This window comes from Lissotriton vulgaris, chromosome 10 (genome assembly GCF_964263255.1).
Source record: "Lissotriton vulgaris chromosome 10, aLisVul1.2, whole genome shotgun sequence".
Lineage (NCBI taxonomy): Eukaryota > Metazoa > Chordata > Amphibia > Caudata > Salamandridae > Lissotriton > Lissotriton vulgaris.
In genome coordinates, this window is record NC_141698.1 from 671474973 (window position 1) to 671496841 (window position 21869).

Consider the following 21869-nt stretch of genomic DNA (forward strand, 5'->3'; position numbering starts at 1 on the left):
ACTTAATATCAGTTAGGTGTGGTCATAAGTGGAGGATAATTGGTTCCAGGTTATTTATTGGTAGATTGCAGAGATAGGGTTTTGAGAAAGGAGAGTGTCACTTTGAAGAAAGGAGCGAATTAATTGAAAATAAGTCAAAGTACATTTTTCATGAAGTGTTTTATAAGTATAGTGGGAGAAAGCTTTCTGAACTAGTCAGCAATCTGAGGATGTAAACTGTAGAAAGAAACAATATTATATACAGTGCTCCATGCCCGAGATAGCTTAAACATGTGAGTCAGAGAGTACACATCATTCAAGCTTTAAGAGACTGAGCCTGCGTTGTGCCTAGCCAATAGACCCCTTTTAAAACATAGACTGGAGTATCTAAACCTTGCTACTCTTGGTCTGTACGCCGGGAAGTAGTGCAAAAAAAGAAAAGGTTTAATTTCATGATCTTCCCTCACTGTTCTGTATTGAATGTTGTTTCATTCATAAAAAATGTGTTATTTGGCAGTGGCTGAGGGCATCTCACCAATGCATAATTGGTTTTATACCTTGTTTTGTAACCTAATACCATTCTAGGTAGTTTTATCAGCAAAGCAGAGTAGCCGAAGATATGGAAGGTGCCTACTGCTAGCCTCCTACTGTATGTTGGTCGTGTTGTGTATGACCTAATGTGGTCATGCTTTTTATGTGAATATGAAGCAGATGTTAGTTAATGTACCACTCACAGGCACACATACATCACACCACACATTCAAACACATGTGTCCTGCACAGAGCTAAATAATATTATGTAGGCCAAGGGTGAGTTACACACATAGGAGTGGAACTTTACATGAACATCCCAGTAGGCCCCACTCCAAGTAAAAAGGCCTGTTCACACAACTGATCACACAGTATGCTGTCTCTACCACAATCATGTGACTTAACACCTGGTGAGGGCGGTGGCGCCTTATCACTGCAAGGGTAGCACTTTAGGCGCCATTCCCAGTCCAACAAGACTGCAATGCGTGAGACACCACTAGGGACGGCACTCATACATGAGCCGTGTTCACCCATGACTTAAAATGAGCACCAGGGATCCAGATATTGTTGCAGCTGGGGCACGCTGGATGAGGGTGCACGTCCACCACAATGTGAACCACTTTTCCATCCCAACAAGCGTGTTGCAGAAAGAGATACTCCCCAAGCAAGTCACAAGATTCAAGTTGCTCACTGCTGTGTATGCTGCACAAGAAAGGAAGGGCAGGGTTGATCCCTTGGTAAAAACTGAAACTGCTGAGATGGACATTGAGACTGGGCTAGGAGTTCTCCCTGGTTCCACTGTGGCTGTGATCAGTTGGATACTTAGGGGGCCCATTAGGATCACGGGCGGATCGCCACCGCCCGCATGGCGGTGGCAATCTGCCCGTGATCCGACCCTGCCTGCCACCCAATTTCCCCCACCATATTGCTTTGGCAGGGGAACCGTGGCAGATGCAAAGATCGTCCGCTGCTTTTCCGCCCGGTCAACGAGTTGACAGGGCGGAAAAGGGTTTAATATGGTGGCGGTGTCTGCTAGACACTGCCATCCATATTACTGTGCAGACGGGGAAATACCTTTCCGTGGCCAAAAGTTATGTGGTGTTTGACATTGGGGGCCCGTGGCGGGCCCCCAGGGACTCAGGGGGGTATGGAAGTGCAGAATGTGCCTTCCTGGCATTGTGACGGGCAGTGCTGAGTGCACTGCCCGCCACAATGACCGGAATGCAGGATGCGCCCGCCACTGTGACGGGCGCATCCTAATTGCTCCCACGGGAACCCCGCCCTTATGGCGGCTGGTTCCGTTTCCCGATAGGGTGGTGGGCAGACAAAGTATGCCCGCCATCCTAATGACCCCCTTAGTCTCTTCCAGGGGTTGTTTTGGGGAATGAGGGCGATAACTCTGCTGTTTCCACTTTTATTTCAGCTCATCCGTGCATAGCACTTTGGGAAGCCTAATGACAGCCCCCCTTTAGAATATTGTGGGTGAGTTCATGCTGCATAAAATGTGGAAGGGCCACATTCTGAGAAAGTCTAGAACACTGTTTGCCTATGGCTCTATATAAAGATTGGAAAGTGGACACCCCTGCATGGTCCCTCTTCTAATTTATATCTGCTTATTTAGGTTCCCATTAACTAAAATCCTAGCCATGGGATTTTATAAAGGGATCTGACTGCACCTGACAAGGCCTCCCCTAAATCGCGTTGCTTGTACACTATACAGAAAGGGCCAAACAACCCTGTGAAAGGCCTCAGTGGCATCGAAGGTAAACACTGTCAGAGGAGTGTTATCCTTCCTAGCCAGATCTATTGCACGTATTAAATCATGAGTCAGTTTGTGTAACTGCCTATCCTTGAAAAACACCTTCTGGTCTTTATGAATTAGGACATAGATCACCTTTTCGAGCCACTTCGTTAAGATCTGTGTGAAGATTTTATAATCACAATTTAAAAGGGATATTGGTCTATAAGATTCGCAGAACTTGGGATCTTTATTTTGTTTAAGAGTTATTTTTATGGTAGCCTCATCCCAAAAGTGCAGAAAGACCTGTCTGTTCGCAAAGGCTCAATTAAATAGTTCAGAGTAGGAGTCAATTTGTCTATTAAAACTATGTATGTTTCATTTGGAAGGCTATCTGGGCTGGCTGCTTTTCCTCTTTTTCCTACGTGCTCTGAGGAAAAAGCAGATGATGCCCATATGTTCTCCCAGTACCCCTCGATTGAGATCTTGTGGTATGAAATGGGTAAGGTTCTCTCAGAGATAACGGGCCAAGAGATTAAGGTAAGCCTCTCATTGGTTATTTTGGGGGTTGTTAGTGGGGGTGGGGATCCACTGAAACTTCTTAAAATACAAAAATCACTCATCTTTGTATTAATTTTGCTAGCTCGAAGAGAGATTTGCATAAAGTGGATTCTCCCTAATCCCCCCTTGGTGTGGGAATGGTTAAGCACTTAGATCGGAGTGGTCCCATTCTTAAAGAATAATATTTTGGGACATTTGGGAATACTTGCACAAATCCCAATCTGCCAGTAGGAGACCCTAACTTTCATCTTGTCTGTAAAATTCTCCCGCCCAATGATTGAAACATCAACGTAATATCAGGTGGAAGAGAGTCTGACTCACGTTCACAGCTAGAACGCCCCTCTTACCAACTTTATATGCATTTGTGGCTCAGGTTCTTGACTTGGTCGGACGTACATAGTCCGTGGGCTTCCCGAAACCGGTTTCGGTCCCGAAGGGTGATCGGTCCCCCAATATAGTCTCAGAGCTTCCTGGCCTCACATGATGGGAAATGAGGACAAAAAAAGCCTAGAACACAGTCCCAGTATAGAAACCCAACTTAAACTACAATTTTGAAATTCTACAGTTACAGTTATGTCTTTAATTTATTATTCAAGCACCACTATCAAAGTAATGTTAATCATACTTATAACTCATATTTATACTTACTAACCACCATCTTAAAATTCAGATAACTTGCGCACCGCCATACACAGTTTTCACACCTCACTCGCCACACTAGATTAATTATAACTTGCTCCTTCTCCATGGACTACCTATACCTGTGCATATTACAGAAGTGAAATCACTGCATTAATAGCAACACTAATGACATGGCAAATTACATGATTTACCTGAATTCACTGAATGTTACAGTGGCAAGTTATAGCTAATGTAGTGTTATGAGTGAGCTGGGAAGACGTGAGTTATCTGAACTTTAAGGCGGTGCGTAAGTATACGTGTGAATTATACATACTATTTATATTACTTTTTCATTGAAAGTGGTGCTTAAATTCTAAATTAAAGATATAACTATGACTGTAGATGATGTCATAGAAGATATCATGAGTGAAGTAATATGTGGGGTAATTAGCTGTACATCGCGAGGGTGCAAGTTATAGTTACCTTAGGGCACAAGTTATAGTTACTTGAGATAACTATAACTGGTTAATTCCAGTGGTTTTGTATGTTTAAAACGTTATGTTGTTAATAAATTTCTTTCAGTGAATTTCCAGTTTTTTTCTAACGTAAAGTAATATTTGATCACCATATGCAAATTCTCCCCCAAGCTACATTGGGCCCCAGGGACCCCATCCCCATGTACTTGCACTTGTACATGCTTGGGCCTTTTACAGGCTCGTGGGGGGCTGCTTGCCATCTTTCCCTTCAATTTAAGATCAGCCCCTGGGGAAGGGGTCGAAGGAGTCTATCGAGGCTGCGAGAGGAGGGCGATCAACCCCCATTGGATGTATGACGTTACAACGCATACTTTCACCACGCATGCCTTTACAACACGGTATTTACAACGAAAACCTTTACAACGCATAGTGCTTTGGGGTGCTGGATAGTGAATAGTTTAATTTACTATTCCAACTCCAGTCCCCGTGGACACTAGGGAAGGTGTTGGATAGTAAATTAAACGTATTCCCTATCGTAGAGCGCCCCCCAACGCAATGCGTTGTAATGGTTTGCGTTGTAAAAGTTGCGTCGTAAAGGCACTGCGTTGTAAAAGTTGCGTCATAAAGGATGTTTCCCACCCCCATTCCTTTTTATTTGAACTCAGTCTAAGGGGTGGGTCCCCGGGGCCTTTGAGGCTCGGGTAGGGAGGCCACACTCCCCCTCCACTTTAATGTTACATTGGCCCTGGGGATGGTGTTCCGGAGGCATATTGATGATCGGGGCGCTGTACAGCTCCCTGACCCATACTATTCATTTACCACCAGGGGATAGGGTCCCTCCCCTAAATAATGTTTTGTCCTGTCCCCTGGGCCATGGCCCACCCTGGGGGGGAAGGGGGAGGGGTTTGAAAAACCATGGGAGCCTGTGATTTCTTTTTTCATGTTGCAGCTAAACAACAGACTCGCTATGAATTTGTGGCAAAATACATGTAAAAATAATGTTTTTCGCCCCAGGCAAGATCTTTCAGGACTAGAGGGTTAGGATATCCCTACCCTGCCCCTTATGGTTTTTTAGGGCGAGTGAAGCGAAAAGCCCTCTTGCAGGGATTTGAAAACTGGACCTGCAAATTCCTCACATTCCTCACGCTCGTGCGTGTGTGTGTCCATTTGCGGCCTGCTATTGGCCTTTCAGTGCTTGTTGTTCTGTATAATAGACACCAATAGGCCAGAGGCGAGAGCATAGCTTCGCCCTTGGCCCATTGGTGTCTATTACTCGCATTTCCTGACATATGCTTTCAATTATTTCAAAGCATATGGCAGGAAAGGCGCGCGCACCACTTGCTGCTTTGTTTTCCCGATTGCAAGGCATTACAGAGATGGCTGTTACACCGTAACACTGCAGCACAAAAGCAACGCTGCGATCTTCACCAAGATGGTGCTACCACCGACACAATGATGTAAGACCCATGATATCGGCTTCCATAGGAAAGGAACCCACTGTAACATTTGCAAGACTGTTCTATGCCAATCAGCGAATGATGATACGTTTATCCAATATACTATTTACTATCGTCTTGCATTTTTTGTTGTGCACTTTAGGTTCCCATACAAAGATGGCGCATTCGTTTGAACTTTGTAAACTTTCTTAACTTCACCAAGATGGCTTTGGTCCTTTCCTATTTTGGTCTCCTTCCTCGTTCTATACTATGAAGCTACATTATATGGTTCCGGGAAATAAAGGTTCCTTCCCACATTCCTGTCACTATGTTTTCCTTCTTTCGGTTGCTCGTTCCCTAGCTACCTTCCGCAGCCAATGGGAGGCCGCGTTGTTTGGAGCCTCTTCCTCCGTGGGGCTCCTGCTGCCCGGCGGTTGCTCCCTCCGTGTCTGTCGCCCTCCTCTTGGGCCCGTGACCTCTGCCCGGAGGCTCATCTCCTAGGCTCCTACTAGGCTCGCGAGGCCCGCGCTTGGCCTGGTCACGGGAGCCAGGCCTGCCGCAAGTCCTCTGCTCATGCCGCAGCTGCTCCTCATGTAATATTTACAGGCGCGAGGAGGACAAGAGCGGTGTCACCTTTCCGTGCTCCCAACACCGGCCTCCATTCATCACCGCCCTGGCCTAACTACGGATACCGCTCTACAGGCTGTGGGGACACTTTCCATAGCCTAGCTACTGAGACCCCTCCAAATAAACTGCCATAGCACGCGCCATACGAGACTCGGGGTGCATGACCCAGAGTGGGGTGAATGGAGGTTGCTGTTACTACTCTCGATGCCCTCAGACTTGCCAGCTACCACCCAAACTCTCTATCATGACAGGAACGCCCACCCAAATAAACATACATTCCTCTAGCACCAGCCTCACATCCACACACACCCTCACACACCCTCACCCTCACTCACCCTCTCACCCCCTCACCCTCTCACCCCCTTACCCTCTCACCCCCTCACCCTCACCCTATCACCCTCTCATCCCCTCACCCTCACATCCCCTCACCCTCACAGCCCCTCACCCTCACACCCCCTCACATCCCCTCACCCTCTCTCACACCCCCTGACCCTCACACACACCCTCACCCACCCCCTCATCCTCACACACCTCCTCGCACACCTCCTCACCCTCACACACCTCCTGACCCTCACACACCCCCTCACCCTCACACACCCTCACCCTCACACACCCTCACCCTCACTCACCCTTGCACCCTCTCACCCCCTCACCCTCCCACCCACTCACATCCCCTTACCACCCCTCACCCTCACCTCCCCTCAGCCTGACATCCCCTCACCCTCCTTCACATCCCCTCACCCTCCCTCACACCCCTCATCCTCCCTCACACCCCTCAACCTCCCTCACACACCCTAACCCTCACTCACACCTCCTCACCCTCACACACACCCTCACACACCCTCACACACCCTCTCACCCCCTCACATCCCCTCACCCTCACATCCTCTCACCCTCACATCCCCTCACCCTCACCCCCTCACCCTAACACACACCCTCACACATACCCTCACACACCCTCTCACCCCCTCACATCCCCTCATCCTCACATCCTCTCACCCTCATATCCCCTCACCCTCACCCCCTCACCCTAACACACACCCTCACACACACCCTCACCCTCACACACACCCTCACACATACCCTCACACACCCTCTCACCCCCTCACATATCCTAGACCCTCATATCCCCTCATTCTCACATCCCCTCACATCCCCTCAACCTCACATCTTCTCACCCACACACACCCTCACCCTCACACACACCCTCACCCTCACTCACCCCTTCCCCCTCACGCACACCCTCACCCTCACACACACCCTCATGCACACCCTCACACACACCCTCACACACCCTCTCACCCCATCACATCCCCCCACCCTCACATCCCCTCACCCTCACATCCCCTCAACCTCACATCCCCTCACCCTCACACACACCCTCATTCTCACACACACCCTCACCCTCACACACACCCTCACCCTCACTCACCCACCCTCTCACCCCCTCACCCTCACACACACCCTCACCCTCACACACACCCTCACCCTCACACACACCCTCACCCTCACTTATCCACCCTCTCACCCCCTCACCCTCACACACACCCTCACCCTCACACACACCCTCACCCTCACTCACCCACCCTCACCCACCCACCCTCACACCCCTCACCCTCACACCCCCTCACCCTCACACCCCCTCACCCTCACACTCCCTCACCCTTACCACCCTCACTCTTACCACCCTCACCCTTACCGCCCTAACTCCTACTGCCCTCACTCTACTGCCCTCACTCTACCACCCTCACTCTACCACTCTACCACCCTCACTCTACCACTCTACCGCCCTCACTCTACCACTCTGCTGCCCTCACTCTACTGCCCTCACTCTAACACTCTACCGCCCTCACTCTACCACTCTACCGCCCTCACCCACTCTACCGCCCTCACTCTACCACTCTACCACCCTCACTCTACCACCCTCACTTTACCACTCCACTGCCCTCACTTTACCACTCTACTGCCCGCACTCTACCGCCCTCACTCTACCGCTTTACCGCCCTCACTCTACCACTCTACTGCCCTCACTCTACCTCTCTCACTCTACCACTCTATCGCCCTCACTCACTCTACCCCCCTCACTCACTCTACCGCCCTCACGCTACCGCCCTCACTCTACTGCCCTCACTCTACCGCCCTCACTCTACCGCCCTCACTCTACCACCCTCACTATACGGCCCTCACTCTACCACTCTACTGCCCTCACTCTAACACTCTACCGCCCTCACTCTACTGCCCTCACTCTACCACTCTCACTCTACCACTCTACCGCCCTCACTCTACCACTCTGCGCCCTCACGCCCTCACTCTACCGCCCTCACTTTACCACTCTACCGCCCTCACAGTACCACTCTACTGCCCTCACTTTACCACTCTACCGCCCTCACTCTACCGCCCTCACTCTACCACTCTACCGCCCTCACTTTACCACCCTCACTCTCTCTACCGCCCTCACTCACTCTATCACCCTCCTTCACTCTATCTATCTATCGCCCTCCCTCACTCTATCTATCTATCCCCCTCCCTCAATCTATCTATCTATTGCCCTCACTCTATCTATCTATCATCCTTCCTCACTCTATCTGTCTATCTATCGCCCTCCCTCTATCTATCTATCGCCCTCCCTCTATCTATCAATCGCCCTCCCTCTATCTATCTATCTATCACCCTCCCTCGATCTATCGCCCTCCCTCTATCTATCGCCCTCCCTCTATCTATCGCCCACCCTCTCTTCCACACAGCTCCTTCTCTAACTCCCTGTTTTCTTCTCTTCTCCCGTCCTGATTTGCTGCTCTTCCATCCTGCCACCTTCTCTAACTCCCTGTTCACTTCTCTTCTCCTGTGCTGATCTGCTGCTCTCTTTAAACCAGCCTCCTTCTTTAACTCTGTGTTTTCTTCTCCTGTACCAATCTGCTGTTCACTTCCACCCACCTCCTGCTCTAACTCCCTGTTCACTTCTATTCTACAGAGCTGATATGCTGCTCTCTTCAACCCGCCTCCTTCACTACCTCCCTGTTCTCTTCTCCCGTGCTGTTCTGCTGCTCTCTTCAACCCCACCTGCTTCCTTAACTCCCTGTGCTGATCTGCTGATCTCTTTCAACCGCCTCCTTCTTTAACGCTGTGTTTTCTTCTCCTGTGCTAATCTGCTGTTCTCTTCCACCCACCTCCTTCTCTAACTCCCTGTTCACTTCTATTCTCCAGAGATGATCTGCTGCTCTCTTCAACCCGCCTCCTTCACTACCTCCCTGTTCTCTTCTCCCATGCTGTTCTGCTGCTCTCTTTAACCCCATCTCCTTCCTTAACTCTCTGTGCTGATCTGCTGCTCTCTTCCACCCACCTCCTTCTTTAACTCCCTCTTCACTTTTTTTCTTCCTCTGCTGATCTGCTGCTGTCTTTCACCCCGCATCTTCTTCTACTCCCTGTTCTCTTCTGCTGATCTGCTGCTCTCTTCCACCGCACCTCCTTCTCTAACTCCCTGTTCTCTTCTCCTCTGCTAATCTGCTGCTCTCATACACCCACCTCCTTCTCTAACTCCCTGTGCTCTTCTCTTCTCCTGTGCTGATCTGCTGCTCTCTTCCACCGCCTCCTTCTTTAACTCCCTGTTTTCTTCTCTAGTGGAGAAGTGTCTCTAGTGGAGAAGTGTGGCTCAATGGTTAGAGGCGGCAGACCCGGAGGCAGAGGTCTGCCCGGGACCAGGACCAATGTCAGCGGGCCCGATAAATCTCGCCTCGGTGCCACTCTAACCGTGGGGTCCCACGCTGCAACTCTGGGCAGTAGCTTGCTTAATCTCCACTCCGGCCACATCACCCCCGGGGATGCCTGGCTGCACCTTGTGGATGCCCAGTAAAGGCACCATCTCACAGGGAAGCCAGGACGGGTTCCCCAGTGGTACAGCGCTGGGACGCTTCTGGGTAACCACGCGCTCTATAAATCCAACCTTTATTCATTCATTCATTCTCCTGAGCTAATCTGCTGTTCTCTTCCACCTGCTTCTTTCTCTAACTCCCTGTGCCGATCTGCTGTTCTCTTCCACTCGCCTCCTTTTTAACTCCCTGTTCTCTTCTCCTGTGCTGATATGCTGCTCTCTTCCACCCAACCTCCTTCTTTAACTCCCCGTTCTCTTCTCCTGTGCTGATCTGCTGCTCTCTTCCACCCGCCTCCTTCTTTAACTCCATGTTCTCTTCTGCTGTGCTGTTATGCTACCCTCTTCCACCCACCTCCTTCTCCAACTCCCTGTTCTCTTCTCTTCTCTTGAGCTGATCTGCTGCTCTTCTCCACCTGCCTTCTTCTCTAGCTCCCTGTTCTCTTCTCTTCTCCTGTTCTGATCTGCTGCTCTCTTCCACCCGCCTCCTTCTTTAACTCCCTGTTCTCTTTTGCTGTGCTGATCTGCTGTTCTCTTCCACGCCGCATCCATCTTTAACTCCCTGTTCTTTTCTCCTGTGCTAATCTGCTGCTCTCTTCCACCCACCTCCTTCTTTAACTCACTGGTCTCTTCTCCTGTGCTGATCTGTTGCTCTCATCCACCCCACCTCCTTCTTTAACTCCCTGGTCTCTTCTCTTCTCCTGTGCTGAACTGCTATGCCCTTTGCCCCACCTCCTTCTTTACCTCCCTGTTATCTTCTCTTGTGCTGATCTGCTGCTCTCGTCCACCCAAACTCCTTCTTTAATTCCCTGTTCGCTTCTCTTCTCACGTACTGATCTGCTGCTCTCTTCCACCACCTCCTTCTCTAGCTGCCTGTTCTCTTCTCTTCTGCTGTGCCGAACTACTTTTCTCTTCCACCCGCCTCCTTCTTTAACTCCCTGTTCTATTCTCTTCTACTGTGCTGATCTGCTGCTGTCATCCACCCCACCTCCTTCTTTAACTCCCTGTTCTCTTCTGCTGTGCTGATCTGTTCCTCTCTTCCACCCACCTCCTTCTCCAACTCCCTGTTCTCTTCTCTTCTCATGTACTGATCTGCTGCTCTCTTCCACCACCTCCTTCTCTAGATGCAGGTTCTCTTCTCTTCTCCTGTGCTGAACTACTGTTCTCTTCCACCCACCTCCTTCTTTAACTCCCTTTTCCCTTCTCCTGTGCAGATCTGCTGTTCTCTTCCACCCCACCTCCTTCTTGAACTCCCTGTTCTCTTCTACTGTGCTGCTCTGCTGCTCGCTTCCACCACGCCTCCTACTTAAACTCCCTGTTCTTTTCTCCCATGTGGATCTGCAGCTCTCTTCCACCCGCCTCCTTCTTTAACTCCCTGTTCTTTTCTCCTTTGCTGATCTGCTGTTCTCTTCCACCCGCTTCCTTCTTTAACTCCGTTCTCTTCTCCCATGCTGATCTGCTGTTCCCTTCCACCACCGCCTTCTCTAACTCCCTGTTCCCTTCTCCTGTGCTGATCTGCTGCTCTCATCCACCCGCCTCCTTCTTTAACTTCCTGTTCTCTTCTGCTGGGCTGATCTGCTGCTCTCTTCCACATACATTCTTCTTTAACCGCACACACACATACATACAACCACGCACATACACACATACACCCACACAACCTCCCTGTTCTCTTCTCCTGTGCTGATCTGCTGTTCTCTTCCACCCGCCTCCTTCTTTAACTCCCTGTTCTCTTCTCCTGTGCTGATCTGCTGATCTCTTCCACCCCACCTCCTTCTTTAACTCCCTGTTTGTTCTCTTCTCTTCTCCTGTGATGATCTGCCACTCTCTTCCACCGCCTCCTTCTTTACCTCCCTGTTCTGTTCTTCCGTGCTGATCTGTTGTTCTCTTCCACCTCACCTCCTTCTCTAACTCCCTGTTCTCTTCTCTTCTCCTGAGCTGATCTGCTGCTCTCTTCCTCCCGCCTCCTTCTTTAACTCCCCATTCTCTTCTCCTGTGCTGATTTGTTGCTCTCTTCCACCCGCCTTCTTCTTGAACTCCCTGTTAACTTTTGCTGATCTGCTGCTCTCTTCACTTCACCTCCTTCTCTAACTCCCTGTTCTATTCTCTTCCACCCAACCTCCTTCTTTAACTCCCTGTTTTCTTCTGCTGTGCTGATCTGTTCCTCTCTTCCACCCACCTCCTTCTCCAACTCCCTGTTCTCCTCTCTTCTCCCGTACTCATCTGCTGCTCTCTTCCACCACCTCCTTCTCTAGCTGCCTATTCTCTTCTCTTATCCTGTGCCGTTCTGCGGTTCTCTTCCATCCGCATCCTTCTTTTACTACCTGTTCTCTTCTCCTGTGCTGATCTGCTGCACGCCGCACACTGATGCACGCCTCACACTGCTGCATGCCACTGCTGTTGCATTACTCACACTGCTGCACGCCACACACTGCTGCACGCCTCACTGCTGCATGCTGCACACTGCTGCATTACTCATAATGCTGCATGCTGCACACTGCTGCACGCCTCACACTGCTGCACACCTCACACTGCTGCACACTGCTGCATTACTCACTCTGCTGCATGCCGAACACTGCTGCACGCCGCACACTGCTGCACGCCACACTGCTGTACGCCACACTGCTGCATGCCACACTGCTGCATGCCACACACTGCTGCATGCCACACACTGCTGCACGCCCCATACTGCTACACGCCTCACACTGCTGCACTCCTCACACTGTTGCATGCCTCACACTGCTGCATGCCTCACACTGCTGCAGCCTCACACTGCTGCATGCCTCACACTGCTGCATGCCTTACACTGCTGCATTACTCACACTGCTGCATGCTGCACACTGCTGCACTGCTGCACACTGCTGCACTGCTGCATGCTGCACACTGCTGCATGCCTCACACTACTGCAAGCCTCACAATGCTGCACGCTTCACACTGCTGCACGCCGCACACAGCTGCATGCCACACACTGCTGCATGCCTCACACTGCTGCATGCTGCACACTGCCTCATGACTCACACTGCTGCAGGCCTCACACTGCTGCATGACTCACACTGCTGCATGCCTCAGATTGCTGCACACTGCACACTGCTGCATTACTCACACTACTGCATGCTGCACACTGCTGCACGCCACACACTGCTGCACGCCACACACTCCTGCATGCCACACACTGCTGCATGCCTCACACTGCTGCATGACTCACACTGCTGCGACCATACACTACTGCACGCTTCACACTGCTGCACGCCTCAAACTGCTGTACGCCACCCACTGCTGCACGCCTCACACTGCTGCATGCTGCAGGCCACACACTGCTGCACGCCTCACACTGCTGCACGCCGCATACTGCTGCATTAGGTGTGGGCGGAAAATCCGTTTCGCTCGCGGATTTTGCGGATTTTCGGGAAATTCGCAATCCGCGGGATTCGCGAATCTCCCGCAAAATCCGCAAATCCGCGAGCAGCGGATTTTGCTCGCACTGCTCGCACTGTTCGCGTGAGTTCGCAGCTTCCCAGTACAACTTCGCGCCCCGCGAATAAGTGCAAAATTGCAGAAATACGATCTAATCAAAACTGAAACTACTTACCAGGTTCAAAAGTTCAGGCTCATCATTAGTAGCCATTTCCTGTAGTGCTTGCTGAGGGGCCCCTCCAGAGTTCAGTTGCCAGTTGCAACTATTATGTGACCCTGCTCTGAACCTCAGAATAGTTACACATATGCCACAAAGGTCCTGAATTACAGCTAAGGGAGACAAGCAGGAGCCAGGCTGGCAGTTCAAATCCATTAATCAGCCCCTAATTCATTATTGTCAGTTGGGGCAGGGCAGGTGTTGTAACTAATTTTGCAACAATGAAAGCACTTAGCAAGTGCAAAAGTTCACTAATCAGGAAGCACTAAGGAAGCAGGTGCCAGCTAAAAAAATATTCTGTGACACATTAATCAGCCCCAAATTAATTCAGGTCACTTGAGGCAGGGAAGGTGTGCTTGCGTTGCCACAATAATGTACACTGACTGGACAACCAGAGGGTGCTGTGATGAAACAGAGGGTGGCATGGGTGGGCCAGAGGGTGGCATGAGTAGTCAGAGAGTGGCAGTGGTGACAGAGAGTGGCAGTGATGAAGAAGAGTGTCCCAAACAGGCTGGACACGTAGAAACAACAAGTTCGCGAAACTTGCGACCCGACAGGTAAGTTCGCAATTTGCGACATTGTACAAAACCCTCGCAAACTGGCAGAAACCCGCGCAAACACACCAAAAAAAAAAATCCGCAAATTCGCGAGAATTCGCGGATTTTGCGGATTGCGAGTTCGCAAATCCGCAAAATTCGCGAACGCGAGATTCGCAAAATTCGCCCATGCTTATGCTGCATGCCACACACTGCTGCACGCCACACACAGCTGCATGCCACATACAGCTGCACTCCTCACACAGCTGCACGTCACACACTGTTGCACGCCTCACACTGCTGCACCCTGCAGGCCACACACTGCTGCACACCACACACTGCTGCACCCCTCACCCTACTGCACGCCACACACTGATGCACACCACAAACTGCTGCACACCTCACACTGCTGTATGCAGCAGGCCACACACTGCTGCATGCCACACACTGCTGCACCCCTCGCCCTGCTGCATGCCACACACTACTGCACGCCAATCACTGCTGCACGCCACACACTGCTGCAAGCCACACACTGCTGCACGCCACACACTGCTGCACGCCACATACTACTGCACGCCACACACTGCTGCACACTAAACACTGCTGCACACCACACACTGCTGCACGCCACACACAGCTGAACACCTCACACAGCTGCACGCCACACACTGCTGCATGCCTCACACTGCTGCACACTGCAGCCCACACACTGCTGCACGCCACACACTGCTGCACCCCTCACCCTGCTGCACGCTTCACACTGCTGCACGCCACACACTGCTGCACGCCACAAACTGCTGCACACTGCTACTCGCCACACACTGCTGCATGCCACACACTGCTGCACGCCTCACACAGCTGCATGCCACACACTGCTGCACACCACACACTGCTGCACACTGCTACACGCCACACACTGCTGCACGGCACACACTGCTGCACGCCACACACTGCTGCACACCCCACACTGCCACACACTGCTGCATTACTCAGACTACTGCATGCTGCACACTGGTGCACTCCTCACACTGCTGCACGCCTCATACTGCTGCAGGCCTCACACAGCAGCAGCACGCCTCACACTGCTGCATGACACACAATACTGCATCCTGCACACTGCTGCCTGCCTCACACTGCTGCCCGCCACACACTGCTGCACGCCACACACTGCTGCATGCTGCATGCCACACATAGCTGCACGCCTCACACAGCTGCACACCTCACACAGCTGCATGCCACAAACTGCTGCACACCTCACACAGCTGCACGCTGCAGGCCACACACTGCTGCATGCCACACACTGCTGTACCCCTCACCCTGCTGCACGCCACACACTGCTGCACCACACACTGCTGCACGCCACACACTGCTGCAAGCCACACCCTGCTGCATGCCACACACTGCTGCACGCCTCACACTGCTGCACGCCACACACCACACACAGCTGCACACCTCACACAGCTGCAGGCCACACACTGCTGCATGCCTCACACTGCTGCACGCTGCAGGCCACACACTGCTGCATGCCACACACTGCTGCACCACTGACCCTGCTGCACGCCTCACACTGCTGCATGCCTTACACTGCTGCACGCCACACACTGCTGCATACTGCACACTGCTGTACGCCACACACTGCTGCGCGCCACACACTGCTGCACGCCACACACTGCTGCACGCCTCACACAGCTGCACGTCGCACACTGCTGCATGCCACACACTGCTGCATTATTCATACTACTGCATGCTACACACTGCCGCACGCCTCACACTGCTGCACGGCTCATACTGCTGCATGCCTCACACTGCTGCATGACACACACTACTGCATGCTACACACTGCTGCCCGCCTCACACTGCTGCCCACCTCACACTGCTGCCCGCCTCACACTGCTGCGCGCTGCTGCAAGCCACACACTGCTGCACACCACACACTGCTACACACTGCACCCCACACACTGCTGCACACCTCACACTGCTGCACGCTGCTGCACGCCTCACACTGCTGCACGCCACACACTGCTACACACTGCACCCCACACACTGCAGCACACCTCACACTCCTGCACGCTGCTGCACGCCTCACACTGCTGCACGCCTCACACTGCTGCATGCCACACACTGCTGCACGCCTCACACTGCTGCAAGCCTCACACTGCAGCATGCCTCACACTGCTGCATGCCTCACACTGCTGCACACCACACACTGCTGCACGCTGCATACTGCTGCCCTGCACCCACTCCTGCACGCGACACACTGCTGTACGCCTCACACAGCTGCATGCCACACACTGCTGCACGCCACACACTGCTGCATTACTCATACTACTGCATGCTGCACACTGCAGCACACCTCACACTGCTGCATGGCATATAGTGCTGCACGCCTCACACTGCTGCACGCCTCACATTGCTGCATGACGCACACTACTGCATGCTGCACACTGCTGCCCGCCTCACACTGCTGCCTGCCTCACACTGCTGCCTGCCTCACACTGCTGCACCCTGCACACTGCTGCATGCCACACACTGCTGCACACCACACACTGTTACACGCTGCACCCCACACACTGCTGCATACATCACACTGCTGCATGCTGCTGCATGCCACACACTGCTGCACGCTGCACACCTCACACTGCTGCACGCTGCTGCACGCCTCACACTGCTGCACGCCACACACTGCTGCACGCCTCACACTGCTGCACGCCTCACTCCTGCATGCTTCACACTGCTGCACGCCTCACACTGCTGCATGCCACACACTGCTGCACGCCTCACACTGCTGCACGCCTCACACTGCTGCACACCTCACACTGCTGCATGCCTCACACTGCTGCATGCCAGACACTGCTGCACACCTCACACTGCTGCACACCACACACTGTTGCATGCCTCACACTGCTGCATGCTGCATGCCTCACACTGCTGCCCGCCTCACACTGCTGCATGCTGCTGCACGCCACACACTGCTGCACGCCACACACTGCTACCCGCTGCACCCCACACACTGCTGCATGTCTCACACTGCTGCACGCTGCTGCACGCCTCACACTGCTGCATGCCACACACTGCTGCACGCCACACACTGCTGCAAGCTGCACGCCTCACAGTGCTGCATACTGCTGCACGCCTCACACTGCTGCACTTCACACACTGCTGCACGCCTCACACTGCTGCATGCCTTACACTGCTGCATGCCTCACACTGCTGCTTGCCTCACACTGCTGCACGCCACACACTGCTGCACGCTGCACACTGCTGCACGCGACACACTCCTGCACGCCTCACACTGCTGCACGCCACACACTGCTGCATGCCGCACATTGCTGCATGCCACACACTGCTGCACGCTGCACACCTCACACTGCTGCACACTGCTGCACACCTCACACTGCTGCATGCCACACACTGCTGCACGCCTCACACTGCTGCACGCCTCACACTGCTGCATGCTTCACACTGCTGCACGCCTCACACTGCTGCATGCCACACACTGCTGCACGCCTCACACTGCTGCACGCCACACACTGCTGCAAGCTGCACGCCTCACAGTGCTGCATACTGCTGCACGCCTCACACTGCTGCACTTCACACACTGCTGCACGCCTCACACTGCTGCATGCCTTACACTGCTGCATGCCTCACACTGCTGCTTGCCTCACACTGCTGCACGCCACACACTGCTGCACGCTGCACACTGCTGCACGCGACACACTCCTGCACGCCTCACACTGCTGCACGCCACACACTGCTGCATGCCGCACATTGCTGCATGCCACACACTGCTGCACGCTGCACACCTCACACTGCTGCACACTGCTGCACACCTCACACTGCTGCATGCCACACACTGCTGCACGCCTCACACTGCTGCACGCCTCACACTGCTGCATGCTTCACACTGCTGCACGCCACACACTGTTGCATGCCTCACACTGCTGCATGCTGCATGCCTCACACTGCTGCCCGCCTCACACTGCTGCATGCTGCTGCACGCCACACACTGCTGCACGCCACACACTGCTACCCGCTGCACCCCACACACTGCTGCATGTCTCACACTGCTGCACGCTGCTGCACGCCTCACACTGCTGCATGCCACACACTGCTGCACGCCACACACTGCTGCAAGCTGCACGCCTCACAGTGCTGCATACTGCTGCACGCCTCACACTGCTGCACTTCACACACTGCTGCACGCCTCACACTGCTGCATGCCTTACACTGCTGCATGCCTCACACTGCTGCTTGCCTCACACTGCTGCACGCCACACACTGCTGCACGCTGCACACTGCTGCACGCGACACACTCCTGCACGCCTCACACTGCTGCACGCCACACACTGCTGCATGCCGCACATTGCTGCATGCCACACACTGCTGCACGCTGCACACCTCACACTGCTGCACACTGCTGCACACCTCACACTGCTGCATGCCACACACTGCTGCACGCCTCACACTGCTGCACGCCTCACACTGCTGCATGCTTCACACTGCTGCACGCCTCACACTGCTGCATGCCACACACTGCTGCACGCCTCACACTTCTGCACGCCTCACACTGCTGCACACCTCATACTGCTGCACGCCTCACACTGCTGCATGCCAGACACTGCTGCACACCTCACACTGCTGCACACCACACACTGTTGCATGCCTCACACTGCTGCATGCTGCATGCCTCACACTGCTGCCCGCCTCACACTGCTTCATGCTGCTGCACGCCACACACTGCTGCACGCCACACACTGCTACCCGCTGCACCCCACACACTGCTGCACGTCTCACACTGCTGCACGCCTCACACTGCTGCATGCCACACACTGCTGCACGCCACACACTGCTGCAAGCTGCACGCCTCACACTGCTGCATACTGCTGCACGCCTCACACTGCTGCATGCCTCACACTGCTGCTCGCCTCACACTGCTGCACGCCACACACTGCTGCACGCTGCACACTGCTGCACGCGACACACTCCTGCACGCCTCACACTGCTGCACGCCACACACTGCTGCATGCCGCACATTGCTGCACGCCACACACTGCTGCATTACTCATACTACTGCATGCTGCACACTGCAGCACGCCTCACACTGCTGCACGGCTCATACTGCTGCACGCCTCACACTTCTGCACGCCTCACACTGCTGTATGACGCACACTACTGCATGCTCCACACTGCTGCCCGCCTCACACTGCTGCACGCTGCACACTGCTGCACGCCACACACTGCTGCACACCACACACTGCTACACGCTGCACCCCACACTCTGCTGCATGCCTCACACTGCTGCATGCTGCTGCACGCCTCACACTGCTGCATGCCACACACTGCTGCATGCCACACACTGCTGCATGCCTCACACTGCTGCACACTGCTGCACACCTCACACTGCTGCACACCACACACTGCTGCATGCCTCACACTGCTACACCCCTCACACTGCTGCATGCCTCACACTGCTGCACCCCACACACTGCTGCACACCTCACACTGCTGCACGCTGCATGCCTCACACTGCTGCACACCTCACACTGCTGCATGCCTCACACTGCTGCATGCCGCACACTGCTGCACACCTGACACTGCTGCACACCACACACTGCTGCACGCCACACACTGCTGCACGCCACACACTGCTGCACGCCACACACTGCTGCATGTCTCACACTGCTGCATGCCTCACACTGCTGCATGCCACACACTGCTGCCCCCACACACTGTTGCACGCCACACACTGCTGCACACCACACACTGCTGCACACCACACACAAACATCTTTTACTTGCAAAATGTGTTTTCTTTTTTTCGCAAACAGTAAATCAAAGTCACAAACACATATTTTACGTACATACCCATTGCATAACTAAGATTTTCAAAAAAAGATGCAAAATACATACATCAATATTTATAAACTACTTCTTCAACATCATTATCTATCATTTAACTTTTTAATACACCTACGCATTACATGTGATTGTATTTCAGTATAATTGCAATTCCATAACTAGCACTAACAACATTGCCATTTTCAATGCCAACTGCTCAAACTTTAATAATGCGAGACCTATTGCATTTTCACTGCTTGTTTAAACAGTGTTATGAATGTGCTACATTTTTTATTAATTCCTTGTGAATTAAACTTTGAAGTGCTTTAATCTTCAAATTCAAGCCTTGACACAATAATAGGTGTCATACAAATAATAATAGCTGCTAATATAACTAAATTTCAATGATTTCAGTACAACTGAGTCAATGAATGTGTCCAAAATTTAGCAACATGTACTTGTGATGAAACTATATGATTGTTGGTGTATGATCTGAATCAGTGGTTCCACATTATAAAATGAATGCACTGTTTATACTTGAACAAAAGAGCATCATCCCTACCTGGTGTTCAGACGTCACATTCTCGTCATAGCCACAAGCATCTATAATATATGGATATGTTTCAGACCAACCTAGTCTGGTGCAGTTTCTGCTGATATTCCCTAAAACACAAACACATTCAAAAAATTATTTCTCATTACTGAACATATGGTTACTATTGCTGAGTCAGTCAGTCATGAAATATGAACCTGTGGATTCCTGACTAAGGTGTGAGATTTCAAAAGGTATATACATCGACACAGTTTATTCCACAGCTGAGAAACAGGACACATTTCTACTTTTGCTCTGAGTTTAGAGCAGATCTCACTTTCATCTTTGCCACAAAGTTGTAGTTGTTTAACAAATACATGCAGAAAGACATTCTATCCATAGCATAAATATAAATAACGTAAGAAAACAGGGCTCAAAATACCAAACAATCTTACAGTCCAAAGATCACCTAAAAGTATAACAGATTTCTCATGATAAAACATTTTCAGTCCAGTGATAATATACATGAAGTCCAATTTCTGTGCAGTTTGGACATCACAACACAAATATGCTCAACTCCTAATCCAAACCTAAATTCAAACAGAAATTTCCACTAATTGTTTGCTGAAATAGACATTCTTTAGAATTCATGTTGTTCTTTCTATGGAGTAACAAAAAGTTCAGGTATGTATAGTGGTAGCCAACGCATGTTTCACCCAGTGGTGTAATAAGGCCAAGGGCTTTCTCAAGGCTATGGATAAGAACAGCGACTATCCATACACATGATAAAATGGATCTCAGGATAACAAGTTGTCATTTCCTGATTAGATTATATCTAACACCATAGTCATGCTTAGCATCTTTCAAAGAATGCTGCAATTTCATTATTATAGTAACTCATAAAATGTCACAACTTGTATACTTTACCATTACAATGCTACTCTTCAGTTTTCAAAACTATCACAACTGAGGAATGAGGATATTCAAATTCTTGGGCCCAAACGCTGTAGTCTCGCCGCGCCGCACAGCTCCATCTCGCGGCCGGCGGCTGGAGACTACAGCTCCCAGGGAGCCTAGCGGCAACTTCCGGATTACCGCTACTTGAGCGGGACGCTTCCCCCGAGTCGTGGGACGCGCGCGGGCGTCGCCGGGCGGAGCCCGGGCAGAGGGCGGGCCGTCTGAGGCCGTCAGAGGCAGGAGGAGGCTGGGCTGGGCCAGAGACCCTGTGAGTAGCAAACTGTGCTTTTCTTTTCAATTGGAGCTGTGTCGGATAAGGCTGTGGGACTTTCATGCACATACCCTGAGAAACTGGTCGCATTTTTCCTGGTGACACCTAGGCTAAGGCAAAGGCGTAATTAAACACCATATGAACCTTTGTCATGTCGGGCACAAAGAAAGATAAGGTGGTCCCGGGGGCAGGTTCCATTGACAATTTCCTCGTCAAGATGGTGAGCAAAATCAATAACGACAGAAGGGCTTCATTGGGCAAAGGTGGTTCT

General features: G+C 52.0%; 1 protein-coding gene across 1 annotated transcript in view; it reads right to left on the reverse strand.

Annotated features, from left to right (window-relative positions):
- The window catches only part of VIPR2 (vasoactive intestinal peptide receptor 2), a 1121328-nt gene that overhangs the window by 516004 nt on the left and 583455 nt on the right, over positions 1 to 21869 (reverse strand). Inside the window, exon 4 of the mRNA XM_086941506.1 lies at positions 20401 to 20501. Coding sequence (XP_086797632.1) covers positions 20401 to 20501 — 101 coding nt within the window. The remainder of the gene's footprint in view (positions 1 to 20400; positions 20502 to 21869) is intronic.